The sequence below is a fragment of the Alosa sapidissima genome, chromosome 16 (assembly GCF_018492685.1).
Source record: "Alosa sapidissima isolate fAloSap1 chromosome 16, fAloSap1.pri, whole genome shotgun sequence".
Classification (NCBI taxonomy): domain Eukaryota; kingdom Metazoa; phylum Chordata; class Actinopteri; order Clupeiformes; family Clupeidae; genus Alosa; species Alosa sapidissima.
The window spans coordinates 12,176,189-12,195,627 of record NC_055972.1 but is presented as its reverse complement, the minus strand read 5'-3'; the positions used below and the strand labels follow the sequence as shown (position 1 = coordinate 12,195,627).

General features: G+C 45.0%; 1 protein-coding gene across 1 annotated transcript in view; it reads right to left on the bottom strand.

Moving 5' to 3' along the window:
* Window positions 1-1,309: 1,309 nt before the first annotated feature.
* The window catches only part of ptk7b (protein tyrosine kinase 7b), a 78,045-nt gene continuing 59,915 nt past the window's right edge, over window positions 1,310-19,439 (bottom strand). Inside the window, 25 exon segments of the mRNA XM_042065918.1 lie at window positions 1,310-3,345; window positions 4,299-4,477; window positions 7,264-7,334; window positions 7,336-7,411; window positions 7,517-7,602; window positions 8,042-8,074; window positions 8,076-8,156; window positions 8,158-8,276; window positions 8,456-8,611; window positions 9,629-9,710; window positions 9,712-9,830; window positions 11,091-11,184; window positions 11,186-11,219; window positions 11,509-11,546; window positions 11,548-11,604; window positions 11,606-11,655; window positions 12,133-12,277; window positions 12,482-12,552; window positions 12,555-12,572; window positions 12,575-12,604; window positions 13,181-13,316; window positions 13,967-14,103; window positions 14,722-14,988; window positions 16,975-17,105; window positions 19,108-19,255. Of these exon segments, the coding sequence (XP_041921852.1) occupies window positions 3,185-3,345; window positions 4,299-4,477; window positions 7,264-7,334; window positions 7,336-7,411; window positions 7,517-7,602; window positions 8,042-8,074; window positions 8,076-8,156; window positions 8,158-8,276; window positions 8,456-8,611; window positions 9,629-9,710; window positions 9,712-9,830; window positions 11,091-11,184; window positions 11,186-11,219; window positions 11,509-11,546; window positions 11,548-11,604; window positions 11,606-11,655; window positions 12,133-12,277; window positions 12,482-12,552; window positions 12,555-12,572; window positions 12,575-12,604; window positions 13,181-13,316; window positions 13,967-14,103; window positions 14,722-14,988; window positions 16,975-17,105; window positions 19,108-19,255 (2,519 nt within the window). The 3' untranslated portion in view covers window positions 1,310-3,184.

Sequence of the window (19,439 nt, the reverse complement as noted above, 5' to 3'; positions counted from 1 at the left end):
GGGCTTAATTGTTTAGAAGGCACTGGATAGTGTGCCCTGTCAAAGAAGTCAGGTAAGAAATATTTTTTATAAAATTCCTAACATTTACTGACGTAAATACTGGGGTGTCTCAGAGTCTATCAATCTTCACTGCTTTTCTCCATAGTAAATAGTGAAAAATTGGGCTCAACATCATCTAAAAATTTAGAGCATTGGTTGACTGAGAATTAGTTTGGACTCTGTCAATCCACTTTTGATTGCTGATGGCTGTGACCAACGCTGAAATCACTTAACAGGGACATGAACTTCCTACTGAATCTTTACAGAAGAACAGCAAACACATCTTTCTTGTAAACAAAGGTTTTGCAGTTGCAGTTGTTTACTCAGAATCAGTCAAAGGAAACGCACATCCGTGTTGTTTAAAGGGACACCAGGCAAGCCTGATGCTTTTTCTCTACGAAACTCCCCCTCGCTTGGTCTGAAGCTCTTTTCCTTTTCTTTGCGTCTTCTGTCAAGGGTTTTCGTTGCTTCTTCGCCGGCTCTGCCATTATAAGTATAAGAATAAGTAAGTATAAGTATATATACTCTTTTGATCCCGTGAGGGAAATTTGGTCTCTGCATTTATCCCAATCCGTGAATTAGTGAAACACACTCAGCACCCAGTGAACACACAGTGAGGTGAAGCACACACTAATCCTGCCTACAACAGCGGCGCTCGGGGAGCAGTGAGGGGTTAGGTGCCTTGCTCAAGGGCACTTCAGCCGTGCCTACAGGTCGGGGCTCGAACCGGCAACCCTCTGGTTACAAGTCCGAAGCGCTAACCAGTAGGCCACGGCTGCCCCAATTATACACACGTTTGCAACAATCTCTAGCGTTTCTTTAGCCTGCCTGCTTCGGTCGGTGGGTAGGATACACTGAACTTGCAAGCGGGATATTCTTCGCGGGCGAGAGAGTCTTCATTCGCCCTGTAACGAGTCATTTAACCATATACCGACTTACGAAGATGAGTAATTAACACGAAAACGTTGCCTGGTGTCCCTTTAATACTGATGCAATCAACACAAGTCATTTGTTGTGTTCAAAACCACTGCTAACCATACTTCTCTGTCTTTCTTAGTGAAAAGCCTGCGCCATGCTGGATAAGAGGTTATGATTGGTCCTGAGTTGTTGGCGATTTTGGAGATCCTTATGAATTCGAGGGGTGCGGAGCAAATTCAAATATGCAGAATTGTCTGGGTTCACCCATGCTATAAATAACTCCCAGAGTTTCCTTTACGCATGAGAGAAGCCTCTTGATTAGCCCTCTAGGATAATGACAACCAATCAGGGGTCTACAAGTGAGTGCCTTTAATGAGAGCAGCAAGTATACATGTTGATTACTGTGACTGTTTGCAAAAGCACATTAAAAAAGGCCAACCTGTAAGAGCCTTGTATTAATACAGAATAAAATAAGGACCATTTCTGAACTTAAAAAAATATTAAAACAAATACAAAAAGGATATACAAAATGGTCCTCACAGACAATGAGGCCACTGATGTTTGATAAAGATATAATAAGAAAATGCAGAGAATCCTTCATTTTTTTTTCTAGGCACTTAGAATCTGTTGAGTGATGGTGACATTTGGTCTCTCTGTTTCTGATGGACTAGTAGCACTCTTTTTATACTGATGTTTCAGCTGTAACATTTTTGAACACAATCTGCACTTTCTTCCAAGGGACAGGACAAGAGCCGTATGTACGTATGTGAATCTGTATATTAAAAAAAACATCACAGAGTACCTTTCCATTGACAGAAAAATAATAAAAGCAAACAAATAAAAAAAGATATAAAACACAGGACCTTCATGATAAATACAAGGCTGCCTGCATATCCTTCTACAATACAACATTATAAAAATAAGAGAAATCTGAAGTGTGTTGATGGGGTTAGTGCAGATTTTGGGTGAATATTTCTACTAGGCTTTGACATGTGGAGGGGTCCACACAGTGGAGGAGATCCGGGGTTTCGGACCACACCAGCATCAGGGGAGAGTATATGTGTCCACCTGTTGTCCAGTCAGCTAAAAGTTAGGAGGCAGAGCTCCAGAATCGGAGGCTCATAGTCGGCCATGCGCTGAGATGCTGGGTGGCGTTACCATTGGCAACCGTGGTCTCTGAGAGCACCGCGAAGATATATTTAAAGATGAACAGTACAATCATAACTGAATCTCTTTAAAACACACACACACATACACACACACACACACCTTGCCTCTGACCGTTTTTCCTCTTAATGTTTCCTAGGGCAGGCAGCACACTGCTGGTCCTGATAAAGAATAGTTCTGACCCAGAAGTAACAGACATCAACCCTTCATGCAAACCTTTCTTCCTTTTTTTTATCAACAACTTGTACCCTAAATCTTCATCTCCCAAGTAAATGGTTTGTAAATAAAACCAGATTCTGCACACAAGGACGCCGGTAGCAAATTCAAGTCCAGATGAGACCAGAGGCATTAAAATAACAAAGAGAAACAAAAGGGAGTCCAGCATGGTGACATCAGCTCAAGTGTCTCTCTCTCCTGATTGCATTGGGCTCTTCCCCCTCCTAAACAGCAGAGGAGGAAGGCTAAGGTTGGAGATGAGGGTTTCTATTCCCATATTCGTCCACGGAGAAGGGCAGTTCCCAGGGTCCCAGAGGAAGAGAAAAAGAGGAGAGACAGAAAGACAGTGAGTAAGAGAAAAAGAGAGAAAGTGAGGGAGAGACAGAGAAGGCTAGGGAGGTAAAGAAGCACCTAAGTGGGTGGATGGGATGGGAAACTCTGTGGACGAGTGCAAACAGCCTTGGCCACGATTAAGGCAAAACAAACAACAAAATAAAAGCTCCCTGGGGTCTGAGTCCTTTTTCACGTACATACACACACATGTGCATATACATACATACATACATACATACACACACACACACACGTCCGTCAATACAAAAAAGTCTCTTTTTCCAATCCGATAGCCCACTCTCTCCTCTCCTCCCCCTGAAATGTGTCAGACTCAGTTCTGCATCCAGCATGTCTGTGATTGTGCGGGCAGGCAGGTGGTTCTGGGAGCTCCTTTGGGGGCAGGGGGGGCTGAGGCTTGAAGAAGAAGAGGGGTGAGGTGGGGCAAGCGGGCGGGCGGGCGGGGGGGGGGTCACAAAGGATTGCACGAGGTGTGTGTGTTGTGCGGAGTCCTTCAGACTTTGCTGTCGGAGGGCAGCTCGGTGAGGGCCTGGGCCAGGTCACTGAAGGAGGGCCTCTCTTTGGGGCTGGTTGCCCAGCAGCGGCCCATCAGCTTGGAGACTTTGGAGGGGCAGCCGTCCGGCGCTGGCAGCTTCACCTTACCACCCTGCAGGCCTGTAGGGAGTACACAGAAGGAAGACTCTGTTGGAGATGGTGGACAAGACAGTGGAGAGTGTCTACCTGGCAGCTGATTTCTTTCAGATTTCTTTTTTATGACAAGATTAAGGTGCTGTCTATGACCAGTTGGCTTCCATTAGCAAATGTGCTCATGATCTCATTACTGCTCATTACTGTAAACTTTCTTGACTTAAGATACTGTTTAAATCTAAAACTATGGTGTCTAGACCCCTAGTCTTGTTTTCACCAGACCAAGCTAAATCTTTTAAGATTGAACATTGGTCTGGGGAGTCCACTATGTATTTTCTACTGCACAAGAGGCGTGATCAATGGGCATAGTTCAAATGACTCTGTATGCAATTGGATAGTCATTCACCAATCTGACCAACGAACTGGGTGGCGTTTGCAGAGCGACGCGAAAACTCCAGGCTCATCGTTTTAAACCTGCCAATAGCGCGCCAGGTGGATAAGCCAGCTTGTGATTGACCCAGCATAACAGTAACGGAAGCAGCAGAAAAAGATGCACAGGTTTCCAGCCTGAGCTGCAGGACGAAAAAGAAATCGCCGGCAGATCTACTGGACCCCATGAAGCTTAATGTGAAATTGCATGACATGCATCACAAAGTTGGCTTCATCATACAAAAAAAATGGCATATTAAGACAGTGGTTGTGCTGACTACACACATTGCTTTTGATCTGACTTTATGACCCTTCAATGAAATGTTTCTGTTAGCTATTTTGTGTTTTTTTTTTTTACTGCTGTTTTACTGCACATCCTCTCTGCATATTAAAGCAGTACTGCAAAATAGCTATTAAGACACTATGCGTTTTAACGACTAAGCAGTATGGGATGCTCTACCTGGGTCCAAGCAGTATACTGAAAACATACAGCTATCAAGCTGGTCAGTGGTGCACAGTGGCGGGGGAGTGTGGGTTGTGTGCATTCTTACCTTCCAAGACCTCATCATCACTGAGTTTAGTGTAAGGCAGCTCTCCATGGCTGAACACTTCCCACATGAGCACACCGAAGGCCCAGACATCTGACTTGGTGGAGAAATCATCCTCAAACACGGCCTCAGTAGGCATCCAGCGCAATGGGATCAACACCTGCCGGTAGTGGTAGTACTCACTGCACAAAGAAAGAGAGAGAGAGAGAGAGAGAGAGAGAGAGAGAGAGAGAGAGAGAGAGAGAGAATGAGAGGGAGAGAGACTCATGAAGGAGGGCCTCTCTTTGGGGCTGGTCACCCAACAGTAACCCATCAGTTTGAACATTTTTGAGTGTCATGTGATGTGGTTGCATTGCTTCTTTTGACCACTAGATGGCCCACTTGCTCAACATGCTCAAGACTGTTTTCCAAACTTTTACATAACTGTCACAAATTACCGGTATGTTATGATATCAGCAGCAATGTGCCCTTTTCAACTGTAATTAAACATGTCTTCATATTTTCCCTGAATTCTAATTAAATCTTTAGCCACATGAATATCAGGCGTCATGTCCAATAAAAGCTAACTTCAGTCTTAAGCCTGAAGTGAAAGCAAATTAAATCTTAATCATTTCCATGACAAGGGATACACCATCTATTTGTTCTGAAATATTAGATGAAAATTAATGTGTCGTTTCAGTGAAAAATACCACTGTGTTTACACATTTACATAAAGGCATATTGTTGTCAGGGATGGGCAGTATTTATGATACATGTATTTAAAATACATATTTCAAATACAAAATAGTATTTTGTCCTTTGTATTTTATTGGGTTGAAGAAAACGGTTTCATATTTTGTATCAAAATACACAGGTGTGTATTTTTGTAGTTTAAAAATACTCCCAAATATGTTTGCTAAAACCAATACTCTGGTGCTGACTTAGTAATTTGCCCAGACCTCTTGTGATCAGAATATTGAGATTCAGGAAGATGATCCAGTGCAAGATGAGTAAATTGTAGGTTGCTCACACACACAATACACTCCCTCTCACACCAACCTCAAGTTTCTTGAGAACTTTAATCATCCAATCGGAACACATGGAACCGGTTATGTGGTTGCCCTGCAATATTGCTTGAAAAGTTGCCCCATGTATGTAGTGCAAACAGCCTTGGCCACGATTAAGGCAAAACAAACAACAAAATAAAAGCTCCCTGGGGTCTGAGATATACACACATGTGCATACACACACACACACACACACACACACACACACACACACACACACACACACTCACAAATGCTTTAGTGCACCCATACACTTATTCCGCCTTATTTCATTGCTTGAGTCATTACATGCAACTACTCATAGGGGGTGTTTCCTATGTTTTACTGCAAATGTAATTTTTCCTTTGCACAATCCTGTAAAGGCATTGCTTTCTTTATACTGTAACAGTGTACAAAGCACAGGAAAAAATATTGAAACATATCCACCTACCCCCCCCCCCCCCCCCCCCCCCCCCGAACACACAAAATAATGTGTAACTTTGCAGGTTTTACACAAATACCTATGCCATACAAAAAATATGCTTCTTTTAGGAAATACTTACAGAGTAAACTGTACTGCACTGCACTGTTGGACTTTTTGCACCATGACCACTATCACCATTGCACTATCACCATGACACTCACTCACACAGAGCACCTTACCTTACCTTACTATGCACAGAGAATCACAGGCTCAGTCCCTGCCTCAGTCATTGCAAGCGCCTCTTGATTGATTAATCACCACTACTGTTTTTAGAATTGATTTAGATTAAGTGTTAGTATAATTTGTATTTTATTTTAGTATATTCTTTATCTTCTACTGTCCTTATTGCTTAGTTGTGTTTTTATATTATATACTTTTAATTACTTTTTCTGCTGTTAGTGAATGTGTGTGTGTTGTCTGTATGCTACTGAGACCTTGAATTTCCCCTGGGGATCAATTATGTGTGTGTGTGTGTGTGTGTGTGTGTGTGTGTGTATGTATGTATGTATGTATGTATCTATCTATCTACATTGACAATGTGACAAAGCAGTTTGACTACCTTGAGCATGAACAGTGGCATAAGGACTTGTCATTTGGATTGCACTGACTATTTCATTGGCATCAATACTTTGATTTGATTTGCTTTTGACACATAAACTTTTTGAGCAAGATACACACTTTTGTAGGTACAGTAATCCACTATCCACTAATTGTTTTGAGAAATACTCTAAATGTTGTGCAAATGGTAATGATGATTCAAGAAATGCACCAACCATATTGATGAAGGAATAGATTAAATAGACAGATATGGAAGGATTGCAAAGTAATTTCATGCTCCCTTTAAAGAGTATTTTCAAAATACACAAATACAGTATTTTATTTTGATTACACGGCGTGGCTATTGTATTTTAAAATTAGGGTATTTGACTTTCATTTTAAAATACATTTTGTATTTTTGCCCATCCCTGATTATTGTGTTTTCTAGTTGAATGCAATTATTATTCTTAAAGCAACACCAAAGTACTTTTCCACTGATGCCCGCACGCTATTTGTTTATCTAGCACCGACTTTGGAAATAACAATGTCCACAGACAAGGTAGAGTATGTTACATGATTTTATGAAAGTATGATGTATTGCCACATCAGAGGCAAGTCAAATTTGTAGTTTCTTATGTCTCATTTCATCGAACTACAGATCCGCTACCCGATCTGGCAAACATGCATAGTGCGGTCATAGCCGATAGAGGATCGCAAAGCGAATACAGAAGTGCCGTTCACCCTGTTACGAGTTGATGAACCACTGAAACAATTTTTTAAAGAAACATTAAGAAACATTATTTTAAGGTACCAAAACTCTAAGATGTTGCTGTAACACAAACCATACACACATAATGGTTACTATCCTTTGACTGACTACAGGATTATTTCTGATACAACGGAGCAAACACCAGTTCCCTACCTGTTGTAGACATCTTTGCTTAGGCCGAGAGCAGACACCTTGACGTGCCTCTGGCCACTGATCAGGCAGTTTCCTGGCGGCCAGGTCTCTGTGAACAAACCTCTGGCTGGACAGGTGCTCCATGGCACTGGCCACCTGGGCACAGATGGGACACCTGGGGGAGAGAAGAGGAGGGTAGAAAAAAAAATATTACCTGACATATCTATAACAGTACCATTATCACTGCTAAATACCAGCCCAGGTTTTGCATGGACTTGCCTTGGTTTTGGTGCTGATAGGCTGGGGCTTGATCTTCTCATCTTTGCTCTTGGATATTCTGAGGAACTGTTTGAGATCCCCCTGAGAAAGAGAAGCCATTTGAATCATTGTTTATGTTTTTCATTAAATTGTCCATGAATTTATGACTATAACTTGAACTACAACTGTAAAGGTCTTAGCACATGGAATCCATATTTTGCCATGTGAAATTGCTTGAAAAATACATATGATCTCATGCTGTGTCAATCACATTTGCACACCCACTCCAAAAACGTTCAGAACAGGTTCGAATTTTGTGTGCTATTCTCATCCGTATAATGTCAGAGAGTGAAGATTCCTACAGCTACATTCTGGAAAAAACTTTTGTCGAATTGTGGTGTCACTGTATATGAAAGGTTTAAATCCATCAAGAATTTGGATTGCCACAATAACTTTGATTGCCTCAATGTGAGCATGATTGTGTTTATGCAAAAAATGTACCAACGCGAGCATTCATCTGTGGGGTGTAAGAGACACTTACCAGATCCACGTACTCCAGGATGATGTAGTGGGGGGTCGGTGTCGCGGCACAGGCCTAGGAGCCGCACCACGTTGGGGTGGCTGAGCTTGGCGAACATGTCGGCCTCGCGGCGGAAACTCCTGCTGCAGGTGCTCGTCGCGCGCCTGCAGGCTCTTCACCAGCACCACTGTCTCCTCCTCGCCCTCCTCGATGCCCTTCGCCTTGGCCAGCAGCACCTCGCCAAACTCACCCTTCCCTGAGAACGCAGCAGCAGCGTTTACACACACACACACACACACACACACACAGTCAGTTTACATTACACTGGCATACACCTGAATACATAGATTGTGAGGGACTGCTTCAGATAACCGAAACACTGAACTGAAACAACTGCAATCACTGAGGTTTAATTATTGGGTTACTGGCATTTACCTAAAGTGGTGATTGTCTGCAGGTCTGCTCGGGGGAAATGCAGCTTGTCATTGGTGCTGTGGCGCTTCTCAGCTGTTGCCGTGGTGCCCACATTGGTCAGGGCCACCTCCTCCTGAATCTCTGCTGTGGTCTGCCCATTCTGCTGCACAGCACCACCTACAGGACACCATAGGAATCAAATACATTTGCACATTAGCCTATACACTATACATATTCAGTATCTTCAGCATACAACAAGATAAATAAGGAATATACACAGGTATGCTTGTAGTCTAAACTATACAGCCACAAACAAACTGATAGCCAGATTAATACGGTCAAATCGCCATAGCTCCATCTCAGCGCTGCTACCAACTGCCGCTTTAAAAAACTTTTTAGTTCAAATTTGCTTTCAATTTTTCCATCTGAATCAGCCAATTAGTCAAGTCAAGTCAAGTCAGTTTTATTTAGTATAGCGCATTTAACATGCACAAAGTGCAACCCAAAGCGCTCTACATACAATTAGTCCCAAGCACCATCCTGCAAAGCTGGGATTTCCAACGGACATGCTGCTGAAAGGCAACAAGCGGCTATTATGAGAGGCTTAGCCGGCCAAACAAAAGGCTCAGTTTCCCAAGGGGCCTCCTTCATGGTGAATCTTAGCAGTCTGTGAGGCCTAAGGAGTTTCTGATCAACCCCACAACACACAGACACTGGCTCCTCTCTCAGTGTAAGAACCATCACACTGCCACTAATTTACTGCGTTTGAGGTTTTGGCACAAGCACGGTCTCATTGCAATACTTTTTACAGCCACATGATGGCAGCAGGAGCTTGTGTGGTATTGACCATACACACTTGTTGGTAGAAGACAGGGACACACTGTTGGGAGTCCCTATAGAGGTTATTATTACATTACATAGCACAATTTCCAACCACATTTCTTCATCAAGTACCAGCCAGAAAAAGGGATAAACATACAGCAACCACCCCAAACTAAAATTAGCGCACACACACTTACACAGGGGAACAGACACAAGCACAAACAACCAAATCCACATCAGAGCACACATACACATTGATGCACACATACACTTACACACACACACACACACATTTACTCAAACAAACTCACTCACCTGCTCTCTGTCTTTATCCTTCTACCCCCCCCACCCCTCCCACACACTCACACTCACCATTGAGGCACTCCATCTCTGGCTCGTCTCCATGCTGTCCCTTCAGCAGCCTCTTGGCGTTGCGCCTCTGCTTGCAGTAGAACCATGAGGCCCAGCACGGCGATGATGTAGGCCACCGCCGCCCCCACCGACAGCCCGATGGTCTGGATCATCTTATAAGGGGCTCTGTCCTCTTCCTCTGGTGGGGGGTTCACTGGCTTCTCTGTAACAGTATAAGTATAAGTATATATACTCTTTTGATCCGATTAGTGAAACGCAGTGTACACACAGTGAGGTGAAAGCACACACTAATCCCGGCGCAGTGAGCTGCCTGCATCAACAGCGGCGCTCGGGAGCAGTGAGGGGTTAGGTGCCTTGCTCAAGGGCACTTCAGCCGTGGCCTACTGGTCGGGGTTCGAACCGGCAACCCTCCGGTTACAAGTCCTAAGTGCTAACCAGTAGGCCACGGCTGCCCCCAACAGAAGATATAGTGTGTGTGTGTGTGTGTGTGTGTGTGTGTGTGTGGTTGTTGTGTGTGTGTGTGTGTGTGTGTGTGTGTGTGTGTGTGTGTGTGTGTGTGTGTGTGTGTGTGTGTGTGTGTGTGTGTGGGGGGGGGGGGGGGTGGGGGGGGGGGGTTGGGGGCATTGGAACGTGCAAGCCATGAAGGAACAATGCAATTGCTCAAACATTTGATTAACTTGAAAGAAATGCTACATAGATCGAGCCTCTAAGCTTTTCCCGGTAAGTATTTCTGAGATAAATCAGATAATTATTTGTGGTAATCCTGAGGTCTTCTATTCTCTATGCTTTATCCTGAGCGATGTGTGTGACTCACAAGCTGTGTCTGTGATGACTGGCTTTTACCTTTCATCTCACCCATTCCTGCAGATGTCTCATTTTGCACCATGTGAAATCATGGAAACGCCTTTACAGCTGATGGATGGCTAGTGCTCTTTTAAAAGGGGGTTCCCTGCAAAGGGAGGAGGTTTTGGGAACTATGCCTTCTCCAATTTTGACCAACCACCTTGGTTGAATCAGGACAGGCCGACTTACTGAAATTGCCCTGAAAACTCGACATCTCTATGCAGCTATACATCTCTATCACATTCACACACCTGTTTGTGTGCCATGTCTTTTGGGGAAAAAGAGCAAGTTAGTGTAATAAATTCATTGAGTTAATAGTCTGAAGCCAGGCGTCGTCTGGTCTCTGTGCCTCCTGATGTGTGATACAGCAGTTTAATCTAGAGCTACAGCTTTCAATCAGCTCCCTCATCTGATCCCTGTGATCACACTTTAACTAACAGCGTTATCTGATGAGATAACACGGAGCTGCTCTGTGTGTGTGAATGTAAGTGTTTGTGAATGTGTGTGTATATGTGTGCACATATATTTGGATGGATGGATGGATGGATGGATAGATAGACAGATACTTTATTGATCCCAAGGGGAAATTCAAGATTTTTTTCAAGAATTTGCTACTGACCGACAACGTAAAGCTGTGCTGAGCTGTCACTGATACCACAACTGTTTCCAGCCACGCATGTGTATTTGCCGGTGTCATCTGTAGTAACGTCAGATGATGACCAGAGAGCCATTCAGCATGACCTGAAACCTGGAACAGAGAGAAAGGGCAAAAGATGTGTGAGCACAGCGACATGATAGGAAATAGTCACAAAGAAGAAAGACAGGGGGAGAACAAAGACGACCAACTGAATTCATGACTTTCAACCAGAGGGACGAGAAAGACCAAAAGGTAAAGAAAAAATGAGAGAGAGAGAATGAGTGAGGGAAAGAGAGTGATGGACAGAGAGATAATGAAAAAAAGAAAGAAAGAAAGAAAGAAAGAAAGAAGAGAAGAGAGAGAGAGAGAGAGAGAGAGAGAGATAAGAGTTAAGCCGTACCTTCCATTACTGGCTGCGAGCATCTTGTCCTTGACCATCCCACTGGAGGCTGGGCTCGGGGTCTCCGGTGGCCTGGCAGTGCAGGATGGCCGTGTGGACCCTGGTACACGGTGGTGTACTCAGGGTTCATCTTGAACTGGATGGACACTTCACAAAGACAAATACACAGAAAGGCAGTCTGTGAGCATGGGGCAGGAAGTCATCATTACATCCCTTTTCCCTCAGATTGGACCATGGACATCTACGTTATGCATTCAACAATTCCATCAAATAAATGAACGATTGCATTATCCATAAAAATAAATGTATGAAATACATTAACCCTTTCAAATAAATGGCAAACGAGCATTTGTACTATGTCTTTTCAGATGCTACAACAAAGATACCTGAATACATATACAGTAGGTGCATGGAACTGAAATAGCAGCAGTGCAAAGTGAATTCAAAAGAGGGTTAACACACTGGGGTGAGTTTCCCAAAACATAGTTGCTAACTAAGTAACTAAGTTGCTATGAGTAACTAAGTTAGCAACTTTGTTGGTTGCAATGGAATTTCCCATTGCCAACCAACTAAGTTTGCTAACCGGTTTTGGGAAATTCACCCCAGTGTGGTACAGCACTTGACCTCCCACAGTGAAGGAGACGTAGGCTCTGATCTCCCCCTGCAGGCGGTTGGAGGCCAAGCACGTGTAGTTGCCTGCATCCTCAAGGGTCACCTTACTGAAGCGCAGCACACCGTTCCTTCTGCTCAATGCGAGGGGGGCAACTCACTGCCATCTGCAGGGGGAGACAGAGAGGGTGTCTCATGAGTTCATAAATGCATCACGTCACCTCACATATGGGGTTACGCTAATAAAGTCTATAGCATGATGATGTGAATTGCTATTGCACTGTTGGTCACCTCAGGAAAAATATTAGACTCTAGAACAAAATGGGGAGGGGGGGGGGGGGTGTTGGATAAAATACTTGCAGACTGACCTGCTTTGGGTCCAGAGAACACTGGGCACATCCTCGCCTGTGGCAGAGCACTGGACGCTGATCTCCTATCCAGCTCCAGGCACTGGTTGGCTGTGGGGCAGGCGTGAACTTGAGCTTCTCTGGAAGCGAAGAAAATAACACCATCAGCAAACACACACAGACAGACACACAGACACACACACACACACACACACACACACACACACACAGACACACACACAGACACACACACACACAACACACACACACAGACACACACAGAGGTAGGTAGGCTGCTGCTGGCTCTCTAAAGCAAGCTAACCTTTGTAAAAGCATTATATCTCACACCAAAACAATTCAGTTATCTGCACCAAAGTGCATGAGCTTTTTTCATTTTCTGTTCTAAAGTAAAGATATGCAGCATATGCGAAACAGCATAGAGAACTGATGCCTAAGACCACAACAACTGTAAGTTGATTGACGCTACAAGTACTGTGCATGCTGGAATATTAATCTCCATATATATGGGAGTGGTTTGGATCAAGGTCACATTACTGTAAACAAAGCTTCTGCAGACATAACATGCCGTCAACTCAGACATAACACCACTGACAACAACTGGCCGAGGAGAGAGATTAGATCAGATTAGATCACTGTGGCATCACACGCAGACTCCCACACAGACGTTCATCTCATAGACCACACAAGTGATTTACCTAAGACTTTGACCTTGGCCTGTCCACTGAGTTGTCCTCCGATGTTCTTAGTCTGGCAGCCGTACATGACGCCGTCATACACCTCCACATTGTTAATCCGCAGGGTTCCATTAGAAAAGAGCATGAATCGTGAATCCTTTATAGAGAGAAAGACAGAGAGCAGGGTGTATCAGCAAGAGAAAAGGCAAACCAGACGCAGAGGTATCAAAGGATTAAGCGTGATCTTCACACAACAGAAATAGTGAAAGAGTGAGAGTGTGTTTTGACAAGTTCTGCTCAGCAGACTCAGTGACGCAGACAGTTTACATTGTTGTCCTTCCCTGCACCTTATTCCCCACACCTCCTACAAAACAGCCCTGCTGCAGCGCACATTAGAATCGAGAGCTACTCCACACCTGGGATCTCTGTCAGCTAGCATCCTGTGTGTATGTGTGTGTGAGTATGAGAGAGAGAGAGAGAGAGAGAGAGAGAGAGAGAGAGAGAGAGAGAGAGAGAGAGAGAGAGAGAGAGAGAGGAGAGAGAGAGAGAGAGAGAGAGAGAGAGAGAGATTTAGTCTTGATGAGTTCTAGACACTGTTTGCTTTGGCAACACTTTCTTCACGAATTGTCATGCCAATAAAGCATTTTGAATTTGAGAGAGACAGAGAGAGAGAGAGAGAGAGAGAGAGAGAGAGAGAGAGAGAGAGAGAGAGAGAGAGAGAGAGAGAGAGAGAGAGAGAGTGTGTGTGTGTGTGTGAAAGTGTGTGTGTGAGGCTATGCAGGGGCAACAAGAGAGTGCAGTAGGTACCTCTGGGGTGATGACCATGCCGTTGCGATACCAGATGACCTCGGGAGTGGGTGTGGCCTGAGCGTGGCAGTGCAGGAAGCCGGGCTGGCCCTCCCTCAAGCTGGTGTCCTCGGGCGAAGTCACCCATTCAGGAACCGCTGTAGCATGAGCCACAGTCAACAGAAATGTCACAAACACAACACACCTCAACATGAATGCCACAAACACAACACGCTTCAGACCAGCTAAAAAGTATATCACAACTCCTTTTTTTTAAAGGTTAAACTGACTGATTAACCTGCTCACAGTGTTTCACTTACTGTAAAGGTGAGGTAAAGAAAAAGGTGACCGATATTCAGATATTCAGATGCTTTTATCTACAGTGGCACAAACTCACATCAGCTCAACTGCTGACCCCAGGCTGACCAGTTGTCAGGCAGAAAAGCTACCACTGCTCCCCCACACTTGCTTCAAACAGGTAAACATTACATTACAGATGGTATAAAATACAATAACAATTAAACTGAATGGTTCTTTTTGTTTAAAAAAAACCCCAGCTGTACAGACCTAATTTTCTGGAACAGCACGAGTGTGGATTACATACGGTGTCATATCAGGGGAGGGGAGTACCGTAATTATCTCTGATGGACAGCAATATTAATATCTGCACATCAACACCTCTGCCAGTCTAAAAAAGGCTTTACCCTGCTGGGAGTAATATATAATAGAAGTGACAGAGAGAGAGACAGGAGGAGAGGGACAGTCTGCTTGCTCACAGGCCACGGTGACTCTGTGCTCCTGGGTCTTCCTGCCCGCCTTGTTGCTGGCCAAGCAGACGTAGGCGCCCGAGTCGCCCTGTTGCGTGGGATTGAACATGAGGGCTCTGCCGTCCTGGAAGATGCGTCCCTCGGTTTCGGCCGGCTGCCCGCCGGGCACCTCCCAGCGGACCTCGGGCTCTGGTGTGCCCTCTGCCTGGCAGATGATGCGCACCTGGGAGTTGGCGGTAAACACATGGTCCTGGCTGGGGCCCAGGTCCTGAATCTCTGTGTGTATGGATGGACAGAGGACGAGAGGGTGAGAGAGATTGAGAAGAGAGGGAGGGATAGAGAGATGGAGATTGGAAGTGAGAGGAAAGGGTTAGAAGGGGTGCTACTTGAACATAAAAATGCAAGTGACGCATCACAATCAAACATAGCTGAGAACTGAGAAGGTGCAGCTGGGACAAAAATCTCCTGTCGTGGAGTTATGACACAAAGCATAACTATGTTGACTGTGAGATATTAAGCCCAAGGGATTCAACGGAAACAATGAAATAGAGCATGATAGAGTGAGAGAAAGGAAAGAGAGAAAAAGGGAAAAAAAAACAGCATGGAGAGAAAGGACAGAAGGCGAACACAATGAGCTAAGCGGATATTTCATCTGTAATCTGGAGTCCTGACTAGGTGGGAGTCAGTCACAGTTACGTAAGCGCCGCCGAGAAAACACCCGAGAGCACCGGCGACTTCTACAGGGACTGTCAAGCGAAACCGTGACTTTGTCCCCAAACAGTGCGGCTCCGGCATGTCACAATCCAATTTAATAAGGCCGCGGGATTAGGGGAAGGGGGATTAGGCGAATTAGTGGCGAAATGAGGTGGCGCTGGGGGCGAGAGGGTGGCCGAGAGTGCAAACGCTGACGCAGGGGAACGACTGGGGGCAGTGTTGCCTCTGGTGCTGAGTTGGGGGGGGGGGCGGGGGGATGGGGGTGGGGGGCAGTGTTGCCTCTGGTGCTGAGCTGTCTCTCCTCCAGCTTCTCCTACACTCTCCAGCACCCCAAAATGACAGCTGTCTGTCAGTCAGTCAGTCAGTCATGCAACCTATCCAGTGACAGGTACCGAGCCCTTTCTAGATTGCTCCTGACCACTGGACACAGTCAAGTGTGTGTGTGTGTGTGTGTGTATTGAAAATCTGATTGCAACTGTGTGTAATTGTCAGAGAGAGAGAGGGTAGGAGAGAGAGAGAGAGAGAGAGAGAGAAGGAAATCAGACTAAGGTGATTTCAGGGCTTTAATGAAAATACTATAGTCTCATCTTGGCACGCAACAGCTGAGGCAGATGTCAAGAACACAGATTATCAGTAACTGACAGCATCTTAAGGAAAAATGTGTGTGTGTGTGTGTGTGTGTGTGTGTGAGTGTGTGTGTGTGTGTGTGTGTGTGTGTGTGTGTGTAACAGTTCTAGCTTTGATTCGGCGTAACAACTGTGCGATTGTACAAGCGGTTGGAGGGCCAAATCCTGCAGCTGGACACGCTATGACTCAATAAAAAAGTCTTTGCCACAGGGAACAGAACAGAAGTCAGGGAACAGGAGAGCGACCTTGTGGTTAAAGGACAACTCCCTGGACTCCCACTAGCATGGAGCTGTTCCAGTGGCTGGCCTGTACAGCACATCTGGAGAGTGGTAAATGGAGAAGGAGGGAGAGAAAGGAGTGTGTGTGTGTGTGTGTGTGTGTGTGTGTGTGTGTGTGTGTGTGTGTGTGTGTGTGTGAGAGTGAGTGAGTGAGTGAGAGACACACAGAGAGAGAGAGAGAGAGAGAGAGAAGAGAGAGAGAGAGAGAGAGAGAGAGAGAGAGAGAGAGAGAGAGAGAGAGAGAGAGAGTGAGTGAGTGAGTGAGTGAGTGAGTGAGTGAGTGAGTGAGTGAGTGAGAGAGAGAGAGAGAGAGTGAGAGAGTGAGAGAGTGAGAGAGGGGCACTACAGAGGTGATTAGAGGGAGAGGAAATTACATCCCTCTGTGAGAGACACAGCTGGGGCGGATGTCACTGAAGCAATGAAATTATCAACACAGATATAATTTGACACTGGGTGAAGGGAAAGAGTGCCTGTCTGAACGAGAGAGAGAGAGAGAGAGAGAATGCCTATTTGTGTGTGTGTGTGTGTGTGTGTGTGTGTGTGTATATGTGTCTGTGTCTGTGTCTATGTGTGTGTGTGTGTGTGTGTGTGAGTGTGAGTAAGAAAGAGAGAAAGAGAAAAAAGGAGAGAGAGAGAACCTCACCTGCTAGACTCAGGGTTGCCTGTACAGTGACGTTTCGGCCAGTGGCTCCGTGGCCCACACACCTGTAAGTGCCTGTGCTTTTCACCTTCACCTGGATGATGTGCAGGGTGCCATTGCTATAGACCACCAACCTGGACACACAGACACCCAGACATTAGCACAGCTATAGACAGCAATACCACTAACACAGACATCCAAAATACCTTGTGGGGAGCAAAAGCAGGTACACTAGAAGTCTATACTTATATAATAATAATACAACATAAGTAATATAATTAGAATAAATAATTTCCAAGATACTGCACATGCTTTTCCACACCACATCAGCAGAACACATGGCAACACTACAGTATGCACCCTATAGACAGCACTTTTACTACATGTGTACTATGCAGTTTAATTAAAACCTATTTCCATGTCCTTAGGTGTGAAAGTCAGTGCTATGCTGCATGTGCCTGGTCTTGTAGGCGTCTGAGGACAGACTCACTTCAGGCAAGCGTAGATTTATTTACTCTGAGTCCTCTTCCAAAAACAGGAACCCCCCCAAAGGGCCTTTTATCCAAGGCAGACAACTTTATCCAACTGTATCATTCAGCAAAACTAGCCTCGGGGCAGGAGGAAGCCAGGGCTGCCTGACTGTGATGTCACAGAGGCACCAAGCCACAGCTTATGGGAAGAGAGCATGGTGCTTTATATAACAGCAGGGTTCACCGAGTTCATGTTATGTTGGATCTGAGACTGAACTTTTAGATTTATCTCCATAATGAAGGCTGGGGGGTGGCAGTAAATGTAAAGCTTGAGCTTAGACAGGCCCCACAGCCAAGGAAGCTTAGAATCACTGGCTGATGTGCCAGACGTCGGTCATGTGGTTTACAAAAGAGGAAGATCAATATACATGATGTGGCATAGGCAACGGCGAACGCTGACAAATCACAAGGAAACTCATATTTCAAACTGTCCGCAATGGGTGCATTAAGTTTCCCTAAAAAACCTATAGTATTTATTTTTGTTGTAGTTACTGTCTTTTTTTTTTTTGGAACAGTTTCACTTCAGTGGACTAATCCTGAAGAGAAGCATGCCTCAAACACCCCAAGTAGGAAACAGCAGCCCTAGTCCAACACTAATAGAGGAGGAGGAGGAGGAGAAGGAGGAGGAGGAGGAGGAGGAGGAGGAGGAGGAGGGGAATTAGCATTGTATTCTTTACAAAAGCAGAACTCCACTGTTTGTGCTCTGTGCCGAAAGAACAAATGCCACGAAGGAGTTGGGATGAATCGAGCATCAGATTTGCCCCAGAAAAGATAAACAGAGCCACACATGGAAACATCTTAAATTACTCAGTGCTCAGACTCTGTGTGTCAGTGTTTATAGCACTAGGGCTTTGGCGGGGGCAGTCCTGGTCAGACTTAGAGTTGAACAGGGACGCCTTTGAGCTTTATGACATGGCTTTGTCAGAGGAAACAAACTAGCGACCAGATGGTTGTCAGCTCATATATGACTAAAGCATTATGCTATGAGATGTTGGAGAAATTACAACTATAAATAGTAGCTGAATCAACAAGCCCGCCTCTTTCCAGCTAAGCTCCGAAATCTTTTCCATTCATGCAGACACAAAGAAACTCCTTTGCCCAAGCACGCCTTTCTCCATGCAAGTCACTGTCCGGCTGTCATAATACCCTTGCTATAAGACAACACATACGATCAAACAGCTTGGAGGATAAAAGGACACTACTGTACTGGACTGCGGCTACAACACTGTCCCCAGTTATGGTGCACACACAGACGGGGTGAGGAGTAAGGCCCCTCTCAGGCTGTTTTCTCACCCTGTCTCTCTGGTAACACCAATTCATATCAGCTTATTAATAGAATAAAATACAAGGAAGAGAACCCCAGAGAAAAAGATGCTGTTCTACCTGACATTTAAAACAAATTGAGTTGTATAACAATAATGCAGCTGTGTATGATTTTTCAATAATACAAAGAAGAGAAACATAACCCATAAATTCCCAAGTACATGTGTGTGTGTGTGCATGCATGAATGCTAAATGTACTGGTGGATGAAAGGATGTAAATCAGCAGAGTGAGAAAGCAGAAGAGAAACAGAGGAGCAGAGGCTCCTGCCTAGGGAGGGCTCACCGAGTTTTGTTGACCACGGGTTCGGACTCGTGGAACCACTCAACTATGGGAGGAGGGTCCGCTGTGAACTGGCAGTGGAAGATGGCTTCTCCGTTCCGCAGGACTGCCTGGTCTTCAGGAGAGACCAATACGCGTGGGAAGCTCTTATCTGGAGGACCAGGACAGGAAGTGATGTCAAAACAACAGGATAGTGAATGACACATTTCACGTCATACAGGATTGGAGTGGAAGCTTTACATATGCTTGACATTTCTTCACTCATTTCCTGGGCAGATGTGGCTATGACTAGCAGTACATTAGTGCTGTATTTAAATCTAAATGGAAATAAAGCT